Source organism: Besnoitia besnoiti, chromosome III (genome assembly GCF_002563875.1).
Source record: "Besnoitia besnoiti strain Bb-Ger1 chromosome III, whole genome shotgun sequence".
Taxonomy (NCBI): Eukaryota; Apicomplexa; class Conoidasida; order Eucoccidiorida; family Sarcocystidae; genus Besnoitia; species Besnoitia besnoiti.
This window is the reverse complement of record NC_042358.1, coordinates 2,245,342-2,261,515: the sequence shown is the minus strand read 5'-3', so window position 1 is coordinate 2,261,515 and position 16,174 is coordinate 2,245,342. Positions and strand designations below refer to the sequence as shown.

Genomic DNA, 16,174 nt, shown 5'->3' with positions numbered 1-16,174 from the left:
ATCTCGTAATGTGTGTGTAAGCCTCAAATGTCTGAAATTTCAACCCTAAATTTCCACTGCCAGCAGGGCGCGCTGCTGCATGAGGCAGGCCAGGCCAGCCGCGCCAGGCTGCCGGCGATGGACTCAATACTTCGATGCTCGCGGGTGTTGTGAACTCGATCTACACTGATGTTGAGAGCAAATACCATGGGGAATGACGACTGAAACGCATTTGCGAAGTTCTGTGCATGCCGCGGCGCTAGCCAACCCCCTGAGAACGTACTCTCGCCTTTCTCTCAGATGTGCACCCGCTGAACGGAGGCAAAGCAGCGCCAGAGTTCAGTTTTTGGGTTAGGCTTGTCTTGTGGCATGGCACCGCGCGTATAGGGTTCGATAAACCTTTCTCTTGTGGTAAGTACCCGCCACTGCGTCACCTGCCACCAAGCGTAACCGTGTATAGTCCGATAGCTGCCTTCATACGGCGCGATGCGATGCTACCGCCATCCCGCGCAGCTGAAGCCCCAGGATCGCGAGTCTCTACTTTTTGTTTGAAGCGTTCGATCCAGTCTAGACAAACTGACTAGCGAAATACCACTGACGCGGGCGGTGGTTTTTGGCCTGTGTGATGGGGTGAAACGAGTGAGGTTCGAGGAAAGTGCAGCCACCTCAGTGCGTCCAAGACACCACTCGCATTCGTGCGTCCCTTGAAAGTCCTGTTTCCGCAGCTCCTCTGTCGCGCCACTGTAAATTGGATGGCGCACAGTCTGGCTCTTCTAGCTTTTTGCTGGCTTTCTGGTTTCGGTAACTTCTGCACACGAAAACAAGCCGACTGCCTTGGAGCACATGCTTGCTCAGCTGCTTTTTGTTTCTCCCGTGCCTCCCTTGGAGTGACCACCAGCAATCCGCGTCGTCGCGGTCGCTTGTTGAGAGGTTCGTTACCCGCGTTTAAGTCCGGGTTGAGAAAACGCCTGATGTTTTTCTATAGATTATGTCATCTCTTCACTGAAGACCTGAATTCGAAGCGCGGTCGTTCCTGCACGGCTTCGTAAGTGCCCTGCTCCTGCCGCTTCCGCGACTGTTTCGCGGGTCACTGTTGCCTCAGATTTTGTCGCCGCATCTCGCAGGCCGTCTCGTCGTCTTCTTCCCCTGTCAAAGTTTAAAGCCTGCTTTTCTGCGCATCTACGTACCGCCACGTTGTTCACTCGTCGGTTTCGCTCGCCGTCTCTCGTTTTCGCGGGCGCATGTCCAAGCGACTCGGTTGCTACGGTTCACGAGCATTCCCCGCGTGACACGGCCGTTCGCCGCTGTAGAGTGGCGTCTAAACCGGCACGGCCTTTTTGAATTTCTCTCTAGGGACCCTCTGCGTCGTCGCTTTCGAAGTCTGCCGCTCCGTCCCGCGAGTGCCTTCACCGCAAGCTGCAGGACTGTGGTCTGAGTTTTTTCGCACCTTTATCGGGGGGATTTCCGCTGACTGCTATCCTGACAGTGGGAGGGTCCCTGCCCTCACGTCTCGGGTGCGACTAGGCCCTCGTTGCTCGGCGGCGACGCCTGTCGCTAGCGCTCTGTCCTTTGTTCGTCGTCCTCTCCGCCTCTGCATCCCTCTCCGGTCTCTTCCCCTTTGAAGTCAGCGAGCTCCAGCCGCTTCAGCGCAGCAGCTTCCTAGCCCCTCCCGAGTGTCCGCTGTACAGACATTTTGGGGCTTGAACCCTGGAGAGGAATTTTCCGTAAATCTGACTCTCACCAGTCTCTCTCAAAATGATTATGGAGCACGACCAGGAGAAACTGCTGGACGAGGCGTCCGCAGTTGTGAAGGAGCAGGCGCGCTACATGAAGCGAGCGATTGTAAGTCGCTTGCGTGGGCAACCCTGCGACTTCTCTGCGTGCATGTCTGTCGCGCTTAGCTGAACTATCCATTGGCGCTGTATCCACGGGCGCCGTCAAATTCTTGAGCCCGCCGCTTGGACACACACCACGCGAGGATGGCGCAAGCTTGTCTGCAGCAGCTTGTCGTGTTTCCTGCTGCCTCGGTAGTTTAGAGCGACTGTGTATTCGCTCGTCGAACGTATCTACAGGGTCGTGCTACTGCATTTTCCAGGTTTCTTTGTCATCTCCCTCGCTGACGGTCAGCGAGTTCGCATTCGGCTCGGGGTTGATGCGGTTGTGCGCCTCTCCCTCCCTCGATTAGTATCGGTGCAGTCTGGAGGTTTGAAGGTGATTGCAGCGACAGATCGGGGGCGGCTTATCGCAATGCCAGCATGCTTCAGTCGCCGATTTTAAGAGTGCGCGTCTGTCGGCGGCTGAGACAGCTCGTGTTGTAGTTGCGTCTTTGCTGCCTTGTGTGCGGGCGTCCTCAGTTTGCATTGCCTCGCGGATGCGGCATTGTGAGGCGTTATTTCAGGATAGCGACAACTTGCGAGATGCGCTGAAGCACGCGTCGAATATGATCTGCGAGCTGCGCACCTCCCTTCTGTCTCCCAAGACCTACTATGAGTTGTGTAAGTAAAGGGATCGCGTTTTTGAGGGCAGATATCTCTAAAACTGTTGTTGGCTGAAATCCAGGTTGCAGTCTATGTCGCGGGGTTTTTGCTTCCGGTTTTTCTCTCGCGCGCTCGAACAGGCGAGGTGTCCCTCGTGCCTTACATTTCTGTGAGGCGCTTCTGGCGTCGCCTTGCTGTACGTTTCGGAGACAGTGGTTTCCTTTCCTCATCATCTACCCGTGTGCGATTCTACTGACGCATGGACGGAAGGTGCCTGGACTCCAGGAGACTCGTGGGCAGCCTCCCGCCTCGACGGCGGTGTTTTTCTGCGGTTTTGAGCGTCTGAATTTCACTCCCTGTGATAGAGAGGGAAAGGACCCTTCCCCCCCTCAGGTCGCCGCGCCCTCCCCCCCCCCTCCGCCCCTGTCGGTTTTTCGTTTGGGGAGCGTGGCTTTTTTCAGCGGTTAAGGGCGTTGGATCCGGTGTGTGTGTTTTTAGACATGCTCGTGTTCCACGAGTTACAGCATCTCTCCGCGTTTTTTTCTGATAAGTCGCGCCACAACCGCAAGATGTCGGAGTTGTACGAGTCTGTGCAGCATGCGGGGAACATTCTGCCGCGGCTGTATCTTCTTATCACTGTCGGAGCGAGTTACATCAAGTCGCGCGAGGCGCCCGCGTGCGACATTCTGCGCGACATGACCGAGCTCTGCAAAGGCGTTCAACACCCCATGCGCGGCCTTTTCCTCCGCTTCTACCTCACGCAAATGTGCAAAGACAAACTCCCCGATGTCGGCTCGGAGTACGAAAGGTACGCCGCAGCTATGTCTCCGCGGCGACGTCGAGCACCTTCCGTGCCTCGGTCTGCAACGCCGCAGAAGACTCCTGTGCTTGGAGGCGACGAGCTTCCCCCCCCCTCGCGCGCGTTTGTTTAGAGAATCCAGTCTCGATTGCGCGCCGCGGTGTGCGGAGTGTCTGTGGATGTCTCGCAGGGAAGGCGGAGGCACGATGAACGACGCGTTCGCGTTTCTCCTCACGAACTTCACCGAGGCCGCGCGTCTCTGGGTGCGGCTCCAGCACCAGGGGAGCGCGCGCGAGCGGCTAAAGAGGGAGAAGGAGCGCCACGATCTGCGCGTCCTCGTCGGCTCAACGCTTGTTCGGATGGCGCAGCTCGACGGCATGAGCGTGGAGTTCTACAAGGAAGAGGCGCTGCCGCGACTCCTCGAGCAAGTCGTCGGCTGTCGAGACGGCATGGCGCAGCAGTACCTCCTCGACTGCATCATTCAAGTCTTCTCAGACGAATGTCACTTGCAAACACTCGACCCCTTTCTCCAAGCTTGCCTCAACGTACAGCCCTCAGGTGCGGCGGGAACTGGAAAGTTGTTCAGCAGCTCCTTCTCTGCAGCCGCCGAAAGAGCCGCGGCTGGAATACGTGGAGTCCCCGCATGTGTTTTGAGTTTCCCTCGAGGGAGAGGGAACCAGCAGCTGTCAGACAGAGCGTAGTATCCTTGTGAGCGTTTAGATGAGAGGCAGAAAGAGGATGGGCGGAATGAAGGTATCTGTGCCTGTATGTATATATGTATCTATTTATATATCTTTCTGGAGGGTCGCACGAGAGGAGGCAGTCTAGCAGGTTCGCGCTGCTTCTGCTCCATCAAATTTCAGCGACGTTGCTCATGGCTGTGTGCGGCTGTTTCTGCTATGCGTGCAGTCGACTTGAAGGCGATCTTCGTAAATCTGCTCAACCGCCTTGCCAACTTTGTTCAGTCTGAGCCGGAGGTACGCGGAAGCGGCAGCAGGACTCCGCGCGAGTCTCTCTTGAGAGTTCCGCGGAAGGATCACGAGGGATGCCGTCGCTTCGAGACGTGTGGAGATCGGTCGAGGTCTCGGCTTCAGATGGATAGGCATGTGGTCATTTTGTGTGTTTTTTTTTTTTTTCTGGAGTGTTTTAGCGAGGTGTGCGGCTCTGGGTGGCCGTGTTGGGCTGTCATATGAGTCGGTTGCGATGTCTGCCCCCGGACTTTTCAGCTGGCTGTTTTCCCGGGATTTCCTATGTTGCATGCGGTTGCAGAGTGTGCCGGCGGACGTCGACGTGTTCACGATCTTCCGCCGGTACATTTTGGAGCTGCAGGATCGCTACCTGCTTTCGCTTGCTGACGCGTCTGCGGCGGGTCAGTCCAACGGCGTCAAGGTGCCTGGAGTGGATGCCTCGCAGGGGCTGCTGGCCCCTGGGGGGCTCGAGGGCGCAGGCGGCAAGGCGTCGTGCTGCGCAGACCTCACGTCGCTGCTGGAACTGCAGATGTCTTTCCTCTCCTTCGCCCTCACGCTGTACCCGGACCGCATCGATCACGTGGATGGCATTCTCGCCTCCACGGCGCTGCTGCTCTCGAGGTCGCTGGGCGGTGACCAGCAAGGCGGTGCAGCCGCCTCGGGGCGTGAGAAGTTGTCCCCGGCCGGCGTGGAGGCAGTCGTCGAGCTCCTGTCGTCTCCGTTGCGCAGTCTCTCGCTCTCCGTCCTCGAACTGGAGCACTTCCCCGCGCTCATGGGCTTTCTCGACTACGACACGCGCAAACAAGGTAGGAACGACCGAGTCGCGAAAAGAAGCTGGCGGGCAGCCGCAGCGCCAGCGCGAGGAAGCGGAAGCGAGGCGGCTCTATGGCGGGAAGCGCACGAAGTGTGGCGGTGGCGGAGGGCGTCCTGTGGCCTTACGGCAAGGCCGGGGAATTCGCTGTGGAGGAAAAGGAGGAGTGAAGCGTCTTTCTTCCGGCGCATACACGGGGAGAGGAGGCGAAGAAAGCGAGTTGCACGAAGCACTTCAAAAAGGGGCAAGCGCTTCAAGGCGCGGATGCCTCTGTGATGGTCGAGACCGGAGGAGCGCTGCGCGGTATTTTGGGTTCTTTTTGCAGTGGCCGTCTCGATGGTCTCCGCCGTGTTGGGGGCGAGCGTCGCGCTAGATCAGCCGTCGGCGTTGACGCGCTTCCTCGACTTCATTTCTCCGCTGGTCTTCGACGGGCCAGACACGCCTGTCGACGAGGAAGAAAGCGGCGCGTCCTCCGCCTTCAGCTCTGAGCAGCAGAGCGTGAGCAAGCTCGTCCACCTCATCTACAACGCCGACACCGACCTCCACTTTGCGCTGCTGTGCATCGCCCGACAGAAGTTCGGAGAGGGTGAGAAAAAACAGCCGGCAGACACGCCGCGGCTGGCCAAGGGGCTGGGAAGTCGCACGAAACGCGACCCAGATCCATGTCCGTGTAGACACGTTTGCACGGAAGAGGCGCCCCGCCTGCCGCCTGCGAAGGCTCTACCGGCGCGTAAGTGGAAGCTGCAAAACAATCCTTTTTTGCTTCGCAGGCGGTCTTCGGCGTCTGCGATACACCCTGCCCCCGCTCGTCATCGCCGCGCTGCAGCTCGTCCCCCGCGTCTTGGACCGCGCTGAGCAGCACCAGCGAGGGGAGTCTGACTTGCCAGCCCCCAGCGTCTCTGCGAAGAAAGTTTTCCAGTTCGTCCACGGATCCTGCACTCAGCTCGTGCAGTGCGACGGCCAAGTGAGTTCCCTCGTCCGTGAACTAACCAATAGGAGGAACAGGCAGAGGCTTGTCCCCTTGAACGTCTGTTTCCCTCTTCCTCACATCTCCCTTCGTTTGAATCTCCGCCTCGTGTCTCGCTTCCGCGTCGCGGCGCTTGTCCTGCGCATCTACCCTGTGTTTTCAAGAATGGATGAGACCTGGAGGGCGCGTGCTTCGTGTCTACTGTGGGTGGCATGTATTTATATGTGTATGTATATGCGTTCGTATGTATATGTATATCTACGAATATTTCCACGTATGCATGTATGGATATATCTATGTGTATAGCTATGCATGTATATCTATGCATAGGTAGAAGCTTATGCGTATATCTGCCGGCATGTATTTACGTAGGGTACCCGAAGGAGTCTCGTGAACCGCGTGGGCGTGTGACAGTTTCCTCCGGTCTCCTCTCGTGCGCTCCTATTGAACGTGAACTCCACGTGAGCTGCAGTGCACTTTTGCGCGTTTCTGTTTCATTGTGGAGCCTTGGTCGCGCCCTTCGCGTCCGCCGTGCTTCCTCCGTGGCTTCAGCTGTGTGAACCCCCTGGGTCCTTCAGTCGTCGCTCCACCGTGTGTCTTTCCTCGGTTTCGCCGCAGACCGCTCTTCGCCTATTTCTCATGTCCGCGATCGTCGCCGACAACGCGAATCTTCGCGTGGCTGGCTCCTACGAGGCCATCACCTACGAGTACCTCACACAGGCCTTGGTGTGTTACGAGGAGGAGATTTCAGACAGCAAGTCGCAGTTCAACTTGATCTCTGAGTTTGTCGGGTCGGTCGTGGGGCACATCCACACTCTGGAGAAAGAAAACCACGAAAACATCAGCGCAAAAATCACCCAGCACGCCGCCAAGCTCCTCAAGCGACCCGACCAGTGCCGTGCGATCCTCGCCTGCTCGCATCTCTTCTGGAATAACGTGAGTCCTCTCCATCAACGTACGTCTCTCTCTCTTAGCCTAAATATCTGCATGTGTCTTTGCGAGGAAGGCCTGACGCCGGGGGGCAGGGCGTCACGTACTCTGGTGGAACAGCCCATGTGTATAATCTGGCGGCCGTCATTTACGTCGTCATACACAGAGAGGTCTGCAGCAAGCTTCTTTGGCCTTCGGCGCGTCCTTCATGTTGTTTGTGTATCGGCCTCAGGGTCCACTGCGTTGGTTTTCGTTTAGGAGCGCGTCCGCGACTCGAGGCGAGTTCTGGAGTGCCTGCAGAAGTGCTTGAAAATCGCCGACATCGCTGTGCAGTCCTCCACTACGCACGTCGGCCTCTTCACGGATATTCTAGACAAATACATATACTACTACGAACGGGATAACCACGAGGTGAGTGTTGACGGTCCTCGCTCGGTAGAGCAGAATATCTCACGCCGAAAAAGTTTGCGCCATGGAGACTTATCCGTTCGCAGGCCTCCCGTTGAAAGAATCGTCTTATAGAAGTACGTACATACATATATATGTCATGTAGAGTTCTGACGTGATGGGGGTGCTGTGACGTGTCTGCATCACGTATTTTTGCGCGTGTCCACATGCACAGGTGAACCGAAGCGCTTGTGTGACGTGAGAAAGCCGAAAACGGCTGCAGCGCAACGTACGAAGAAGTTTGATTTCTTGATTGATAAGCTTCCACTTCGCAGCTGTCTCCTCGTGTGTGGAATTTCTTGGATGGGCGGAGGCCTGCGGCGCAGCGAGGAATCGGCTCGTCGTGCAGGTTCGAATTTTTTTTTTTTTCGTTTTTCAGGTGACAGTCGACTTCATTCAGAACCTACTCGCGCTCTGCGCAGAGCACGTTAACTTCGCTCTCCAAGGTGCGTTGAGCGATCGGGGCGGACGGCGCGGGCGGCGCAGTCGCCGGGGTGGATGTTGTTTCGTGCGTGGCTCGTGGCTGCGAAACGTGGGTTTTCTTGTCGCCTTTGGCAAGAGTAGTGAAGTGCGCATTTTCTTCACCAATTCCTGCTCAAAAGTGGCGCATCAGCGGCAAGCGCCCAGTGTGCAGATGCGCACCTTGGAGAGAGAGGCCCGTATGTCGTGTTGGTGTGTGATGCTCGCCTCTTAGAATTTTGTAAATGCCGCTGGAAGACGGGGCGATTGATGAAGGCGTCTCTCAGCGTCTAAATACGTATCTGTATATATGCGTGAGTCAGCACAGCAGCATAGTCATGTATCCCGGGCAGATCGACACGAGTTTTGCCACGGGCGTCACAACTACTGATGCGTAGCCTATTGAATTCTTGTACCGTTCCCGTGCTTTCAGAGGCCGGGCAGGAAGAAGCGCTCGCCAACTTCCGCAACACGGTGCGCTACCTGAAGCACAAGAAGGAAACCGAAGGAGCGAAATGGAGAGGTAAATCTCTTCCTGTCGTCAGTGGCTGACAGTGTCTCGAGTCACGTAGTTTTCGATTTAGGTTAGGATGTTTTTGTGTTGCGCGTGTGCAAAAAGGGTTCCAGGGTTTTTCGTAGCCGCATAGCATTCGGGCTTGGGGCGTGTGAGTTTTTCGACGAATCCGCGCGTCTTGACGTGTTTTTTTCTTCTCTTTCAGCGGCTTCGTGTGCTTTGGCGTGCGCCATCTGCGTGTTCGGCTGTTTCCTCTTTGTCGCTGGTCATCTGTGCAGGCCTTACGGGACTCAACGAAATCAGCGTGTCTTCGTCCTAAGGAGGCGCACGTCGAGCCAGGATCAGGCCGCCCAGGTGCAGGCTCCCTTTGCTGGAAGGCTCGCCCGTTTTCTGCGCAGCTTGCTGACTATTCCTTTGCGGGTAGTCGTGTTTGCAATTCGTTTCTTTCGTGTGTGTCTGTAGAGGTCTCCTTTAACCAAGGCGGGCTGCGCGCCGTGTACGCCAGGGGCCTCTTTACGAAGCCGCGTGTTGGTCAATAGAGAGAGGTTGTGGGGTGAGGAGACGCGCATGCGAATTTCATGAAATTTTGTGAAGTTGGTTCGCTAGTTCGTACGTTCTGTCCCACGCAAAGACGCTTGTGTGCAGATTTTTCTGAGAGTACCCATGCGCGGCACCGCCTCGCGGGCTCCGGTTGACGGCACGTTCGCTTCTCTTCTTGGAGCACGACAACACATCATGTTTGTAAAGAAACTTTGAGGTGTCCTGTCTCCTCTCGCCATATGCGATCAGCATACGTCCCTCTGCATTGTCACCGCCTTTTTTGTTTCAAGTCTTCTCGCTTTCGGCAGTGCTCTCTCCTCCTCGCCTGATGTGCGTTGTGCGTTCTCGCTTCCGCCGGTCACCTGCGCGTTTCTCCTCGTTCTCCTGTTGGCCGCTTGTCTCAGTTGTGGAAGAAAAAAGTAGGGCGACGAATTTCGAGTAGAGTTCACCTGCTATGGATTCATCCGCACGCGTAGCTGACCTCACACAGCGGATCTCTGCTCGCAGGAAGCCGCCGTCGGATAGGGTCCATCTGCGCACTCTCTTGCACTCACGTCCGCATGCGTGCTGTATACTAGAGGACGGCCTTCGCGGCTGAGAGCGTGTGATAAAGTGGACTGAATCAGAAGAGCGAGACCGAAGAGGTTCGTCCTCATCGCACAAACACGCCCATTTCCAGCGACGGGCTTCGGTGCCTTCAGTCCGCCCGTTCGCCAGCGCGTCGTCGCGTATCCACGATTACAACCGAGCACATCTGCAGGAGGCGGTGCGCTTCCCGGCGCCCATCTCTTTGCAGACAGGTGTCGATGTGTAGCCGCGCCCGCGCGCGTTCCTACGAGGTCAAGGGCCCACGTTGAGAACAGTTTTTGCATCTGCGTATTCCGCTGCATCTGTCTGGAGGAATTGGCGGTCAGTTGAGTCGAAAGGCGTGCGCCACAGTCTCACTCTGCTCGGCGTGCGTAGCTTGAAGACGAAGGCCGCCTCGAGGCCGGTCAGAGGCTGTGCGGCGCGAGGCCCTCTGGGCTCAAGTTCCTATCATCACTTCAGATTCGTGCGCAGACGCACGTGATGCGTAGCAAACAAGAAATGCTGGCGCGCTTCCTCCGTGACACGTTTGTGTTTACGGGGGACGGCTTCAGAGAGGCACCAACACGGCTGCTAATCCTCACTGGGAGTCGTTTTAAACTCAACATCTGCCACGCGCAAAGCAGATCACTGTGCTCTCTGAGTGTCTGCGATGGTCCTTCAGCCCCTCGCGAAGGCCTGAGCTAGCGCTGAGCACAATCGAGAAGCTCTCTCGATGCTCGCGTCGTCAGATTTTCATCACAGGGAACGCTCGTACCGACTGCTTCTTACGGCGCCACCAGACGCGCCCCCCTCGACTCGCTGTTCGTTTCGCTTGTCGGGTTCCGTGTGCAAGCGGTGTTTCCGCAGACGAAATCGCGAAAGGTCAGCGCGAAAGCAGTAGAGCTTCCGGCGGAGGCTGCAGTCTACGCCCACCGCCTCCTTGCCAGCTTACACGGATGCAAGACCGAGGATTTGGCTGTCTCAACTCTCAGGCCGTAATCAAGCGTGCCGGTAGAATTTCATGCTCAGCCAATTCCAATGCACGAACGGGAACAATGTGACAAGCGAGAGAGGCGCAAGGAGGCAATAGTAGTAGTCGTCGCGAACCGTTTCGTAAGCCGTTCCGCCTTCAACCTGCGTCTCTGCATGTCCGCCCTCACGCGCAGGGGCGCTGCTTCCGTCAAACTTAGATATGACCATGGTATACAGGCAGACGGCAAGGAGAAGCCCTGCGAAAACAAGCAGGAACGCCCCCGTTGCGGTGACCATACCCCTGTCAAGAACAGGAAGGGAGGGTTCGGTGACGACGACGCCTGCAATACTGAGAGCGCCACCAGAGCCGCCGGTTCCCATTCCCAGAGACAGCGGCCCATCGGCATTAGTGCACCCTCGTCTCTCTCGCTCCCACCGGCTTCGCGGAAGATTCGACGGCCGCGTTCTTCCCTCGCAGGACCCACGCCAAGAAGGCCGTTCGTCGCTTGTGGCGCAGCAAAAGGACTGGTGTGACACCCCTTGTCCCTGTTGCTTGTTGCGGACCTGCATACAGTTGTGCGGGGCGCGTTTCACCCCGTGCCTCAGGGGCCATGTCTCTGTGCAATTTGATGCATTCAGAGCAGAGGACTGCGGCAAGCGCTCCTTACATGGGCCCCAACACGCGCAGCGAGGGCCTCGGCACGTATCAGCGACAGGAAAACCCCGGTTCGCATCGCAATAAGTTGCAAAGCACTCTTGTCCAATGCATCCGCGGGAAGGATCTGGGTCACTGCGGCTAGCGCCTGTCTGGTGCGCGATGTCGCGCGCCCTCCCCATTGTCGAGACACAGCGACGGCGTTTTGCAGTGAGCGCCCTTTCACGTTCCAAGATACCCTCGAGTGGTCACCCTGAACCCCGCTGGAAGCTTCTGTCCAACGCACGAAATATCAGGCTCAAAGCAAGCCGAGAATTTCCCGTTTCGCCTCCAGTTGAGAGCTGTGGCTCAGCCTCGCAGTTACGGTCACCTCATCCGCCGAAGCCACAAATGGAGTGTCTCAGACTGCTAGCACTGGAAAAACCGGTCGGTGCTCAGAAAAAACAAGAGCACACGATCAGCCCCAAAAGCGGACGTGGGCTGGTTGTTGCTTTGGTGCTTTCCGCAGAGTACACCGAAAATCAAATCGTCAAGGGCTCAAGAATCACAGGGTCCTCCGACCAGCGCATGACCCATCAGCACGGGGTCAGCCACACAGCAGCAGATGAATATCTTCAAAGTAGAGGCATGGTTGCAGCGGAAAAAAAGCGGAAGAAGTAGCAGACAGGTGCCAGAAAAAATGTTCTGTACCTTCCGCCAGGGTCAGGCATGAGGTGCTCGAGGCATCTGCATGCAGATGCCTCGAGCACCATGCAGATCCATGGCGCTTACCCGCCAGTGACGGCGGTCGGTTGGCCTCTACTTGTCAGTAGTAGGTTCGCATTTTTTCCAACGTAGTTGGGGCAGTGTGTCAGACACTACATCAGAAATGCATTGCAGATGTTCCTTTTTCACCGCAATAATTTATTGATATGTGACCTGTAAATCGGGGGGTCATCTTAGGAGGGAGGGCGGCTGACTGCCCTGTGTCCTGACGGACGGCTGGACACCAGCGCCTGCCTCCGCCGTGTCCGCGTGACTTCGTACTTTTCCAGTGCCCTTTTCTCGCTGCTTTTTCTGGTTGCTGATGCTAGTGATAATGAATGGCTTCGTTATCTAACCGGTCGTCACGATGGCTGGGAGGCGAATGTCCGCGTCGTAAGAATCTACAGCGGAATGCGCACACGCCTGCTGCCCGCTGCATGTCGGTGTGTGCGCCTACGGATGCCGGAGGCATCGCTTCAAGTCTCCGTGGTTTATTGGGCACGTGATCCGTATATTCCATGAGGAGGATGCATCAGCCGGCGAACGTCGAAAAAAGCTAAACTGACTGAAAGCAGGTTAGTCACTGCGGCAGGGTGTCACAACCCGTTAGCACTTTTCCGTTACGAAGCTTTCTTTTACATTCGCAAGCGTCGGAGGTGACATACAGAGCGTCAGGTGTGATCCGCACCGGGGTCGACAGTAGCACACTGTGGGGCTGACCCTACATCTCAGCGAACCGTGTCGCTGAAACAACTGTGTAGCGAGTAGTGCCACAGTCTCGTCTCTAGTTTCTGGATATTTCATAGCAAGCCGCAACGGCCGTTTCCGGCAACATTGCATCCTCACCTGCTACAGACTGGGCGCCCGTACACTTTTATAGTTGCAGGGAGTGAGGCAACTCTCCTGCTCCAGGAGGAGGTGTGGGACGAGAGCTGTTTTGCCTTACGATTTCGACATCACGTAAGCGTGGTCATCGAAGTTGAGGAAGGCAGTGAGCTGTGCACTTTATGTTTTCTTCTGTCAGTTTCACTATGGTGACCCCCATTCGTACCAAGTCTCGTTTCATTCTACTCCGTGGTGAACTAGCTCCGAATGGACTTACGTCATCATGTTGCATTGCTAAGACCTCTACGATGCCGTTACAAGCCAGAACCAGGCAGGTAGCATATTCGCAGTGGCATGCTTCCCTTATAAACCCTGAATGCCTATGCGCTGAAGCTGACGGCTGAAACGTCACCCGAATACAGCTGCTATAGCGCATGATAACGTGCAGCGGTGACAGAGAACGCTGCTGGCTGGCCTCCCGTTGAGATGCGGCTGCTTAGCGCCGCTCGCTGCTTCTCTTGTTAGTCTCACTCAATGCTGTGTGCCAAGTTACGCCTCGTACCGAGAGTGTAGAGAAGGGTTCGGCGTGCAATGTTTTGTATGCTACACCAGTGATTCGTGGTATGTGAACACAATACAGCGACTAAGGATGCAACAGAATCTGGTTAAGAGTTCCCGTAGTTCAGAACTTCAGAAGTTGCGGGCTCAAATGTTCAAATCTGCCCGAAGTGGTGTTCCCATTTGCATCTCATCGTGTGGAAATTTTGTCAGTCCGCGATGCCGAAACTGTGTGCATCGCCGTCCTGTCCCTCATCTGTTGTCATCCCCCAATACCTTGCTGCCGTGCTTGGGACTTCTCGTGGTGCCGGGGGAAGTTACCGCTAGCGTCTCACCAGGTTTTGCTCTCTGTCTCAGTTCAAGAACGTGCATCCCTCTCACACGGGCGTGCTTGCCTCTAGAATTCTGGATCAAGGTGTCACTGCATGGGGGGCGCCCGGGCAGCCGGCGGAAGCAGTTCTTACTGGGAGTCACTGGCTGCCTAGTTGAGCCTAACTACCGCTCCTCATCCTGCGTTCGTTGTCCTGGGTGTGATGATATAGAAAGTCCACTGCATAACAGCGCGACAGCAGCACCCCAAACTAGTGAGACACGCTACCTTTCCGAGCAGGCCTATACTGGATACGCAGACTCAACTGAGAGGACGATGAGGGACAGGTCGCCACACACACAGCATCCCTCGATTGAGATAGATGTTCAGGTACGCCTGAAAGCCGAAGCATCTGTCCCGAAAGCCCGTAGAGTGAGTCGCACGGACTTCAGTAAAGGCTGCCGGATACCACACCCCCCGCCTCCCCCTTGTCAATCTATTACATTGCATAGATGCTGCATTTGCAATATTCCGTTGACTTTTCACCACAGACTACGCCAACGTGTTCCGACGCTCGGAAAGTCTGGCCGTCTTCGTCGACCGCACCCGGCTCGTCAGTTGCAAACCTCCTGCAATGATTGGCCCCCCTGCAGGTACAATTGGTACACGCGAAAGCTAGCGGCACATCTTTACTGGCGCTTCACTGACTAAAACGTGGTACAGCAGATGCCCGTAGCAACAACTTCAATACCACTCCCCTCACGCCCCCCCTCCCCTCCACTCAGGAGTCTTATCACATTCTGCCAAAGCGTTCTGGTTCGCAAACTCTCGACACTCTGGTTTTTGTTACAGTGTGGCTGTGCATGCACCTTCACGTTTCAGCTCTTCTCTCAGCGTTGTAAAACCTTAACCAACGGCTGCTGAACACATGTTCCAGCTTCATCCAGGACCAGAACCCAGATGCCGCATCAGACACACCAGACCCTGCCAGGTTTAGGGGAAGGTTCAGAACCACAGCATGATTCCCTACTGGCACAGGAAGCCACGTGGAGTGGCATACAGGGTGAGTGTATCATCAAGAGAAACCACAATGGGCTCCTTAGCTTCAGACGTATCTGCCGTGTCATCCTGCGGGGGGGTGTTACTGAGCCCCCTCCGCAGGCTATCATTCCGCTGCCGGGGGACAAATACCTCCGGAAAACCGCTCCTATTGCAAATGTTTGTGCTTTAGTATTTGACCGTCGTGACCGTGAAGTGGGGAGGCTCAAAGGGACTCATGCAAAAAGTCACCATGATCGGGGAACGACGAACTGCAGGGAGTGGCACTACCTGTCCACAGTACGTGTGCTCTACCTAGGAACCACGATAGAAGTCGCGTGCCACTGAAGAAGGCCGCGTTGCAGACCTCCGTGTGCCTCTACGAGTAGCTGAGGGCTAATGGCTTGAACGCAAGCGCATACCACGCGATTGTGATTATGGTGGCGGCTTCCCGCGCCCAGCACATCCTGGCAAGTGTGTAGTTCTTCAAAAAACAAGAAAACTCGTCTATAAGCCGCGGCTTATACACCAAAAGGGTGCGAGGGTGTGTTGCCCTGCGTAAAGGAAGGCCCATCGATACGGTCCCCGAGACCAAAGCTCTACGAAACCCTGACTTGCAGTGTTTTCGAGCTTACCATGGGCTTCCCGTCTACAGTGGAAATCATGTTCGGTGCCTGCCGAAGTGCTTCGTCCTCTCGCAGTGCTTTACTGGAGTCCTCGACAGCCACACGGCAGTTGATGCCGCCCAACCAATAGGGCTGGCTCCCCGGTGTGCCTTCATGCATCACCCCCCTCCCTTTTTCCTTCGTTTTTGCCCCGGCGAAAAATTATTATTTTTGCAAAGCAGATGTCTCTTCTACGTTAGTGAGCGAACAAACGGGGAAATTTCGTATAATGGGACGTCCTAACCATGCGATGAACGGCGCCTCCCAGACAGGTTGATTGCCGGTGAGAGTAGGGAACCCACTCCCGTCCGATGCTGTAGATGTACCTATTGTCTGTACATGGAATTATTTGGACTTGGCACTTACTGTTCCTCGTATTGTATCTCCCATTTTAGACCTCACAGTCCCTCCCGACTTCTCTGTTCCCCTCTTTTCAGTGGTTTTTCGGCTCGAGTCGCCTTCATACTTACCATGGGTGTGATATGATCTGCACAACACCAACAGATCACGCTGTCGACGTCTTCCGACTATTTTGTTTAACGTACCCAGTTTTAAATCCGCAACATTGCACAAGTGTATGCGCATTTACCCATCAACAGCTGCCGCAGGCAGAGAGGGAGCCTTTTCAAAGCAGAAAACGTCGTCAAACTTGTCCGTGCCTCCTGCCGTTCGCTTCACTCTTTCAGCTTCACGCAGACGCCTGCCACTCGGTCTTCTTTAGGTTCGTTCGTCTATGCATGCTGGCCATCCTGCGCCGATCGTCCTCGTTTTCCGTGCCCCCGGATTCCCCTGCCTGGCAGCTTACTTCGGCTTTATTTTGGTCTGTTTGTTCTTAGAGAGCCGCCCCTTCCAGGCGTCCGCAGGCCAGAATGGCGGTGTCTCACAGAGTCTCAGAATGGAGGCGGGGTGGAGAGGCATAGCTCAACTTTTAGGTGTATTGTTTAGTGTC

At 55.9% G+C, this 16,174-nt stretch overlaps 2 protein-coding genes across 2 annotated transcripts; one reads left to right on the top strand and one right to left on the bottom strand.

Moving 5' to 3' along the window:
- Nucleotides 1–1,734: 1,734 nt before the first annotated feature.
- Nucleotides 1,735–8,670, top strand: BESB_046210 (putative vacuolar sorting protein 35; the record flags this gene model as incomplete). Its single annotated transcript, XM_029363072.1, has 14 exons — nt 1,735–1,821; nt 2,378–2,474; nt 2,955–3,264; nt 3,446–3,813; nt 4,165–4,232; nt 4,525–4,638; nt 4,711–5,029; nt 5,360–5,620; nt 5,805–5,998; nt 6,620–6,937; nt 7,190–7,342; nt 7,758–7,824; nt 8,271–8,360; nt 8,630–8,670. The coding sequence occupies 14 exons, from the start codon at nt 1,735–1,737 to the stop codon at nt 8,668–8,670; spliced, it is 2,487 nt and encodes an 828-aa protein (XP_029220438.1).
- A 1,787-nt stretch (nt 8,671–10,457) lies between these two features.
- BESB_046200 (uncharacterized protein) lies at nt 10,458–11,164 on the bottom strand (the record flags this gene model as incomplete). The annotated part of the gene is made up of 3 exons (XM_029363071.1): nt 10,458–10,687; nt 10,730–10,994; nt 11,099–11,164. 3 exons carry the CDS (start codon nt 11,162–11,164, stop codon nt 10,458–10,460), a joined length of 561 nt encoding a protein of 186 aa, XP_029220437.1.
- Between the last annotated feature and the right edge of the window lie 5,010 nt (nt 11,165–16,174).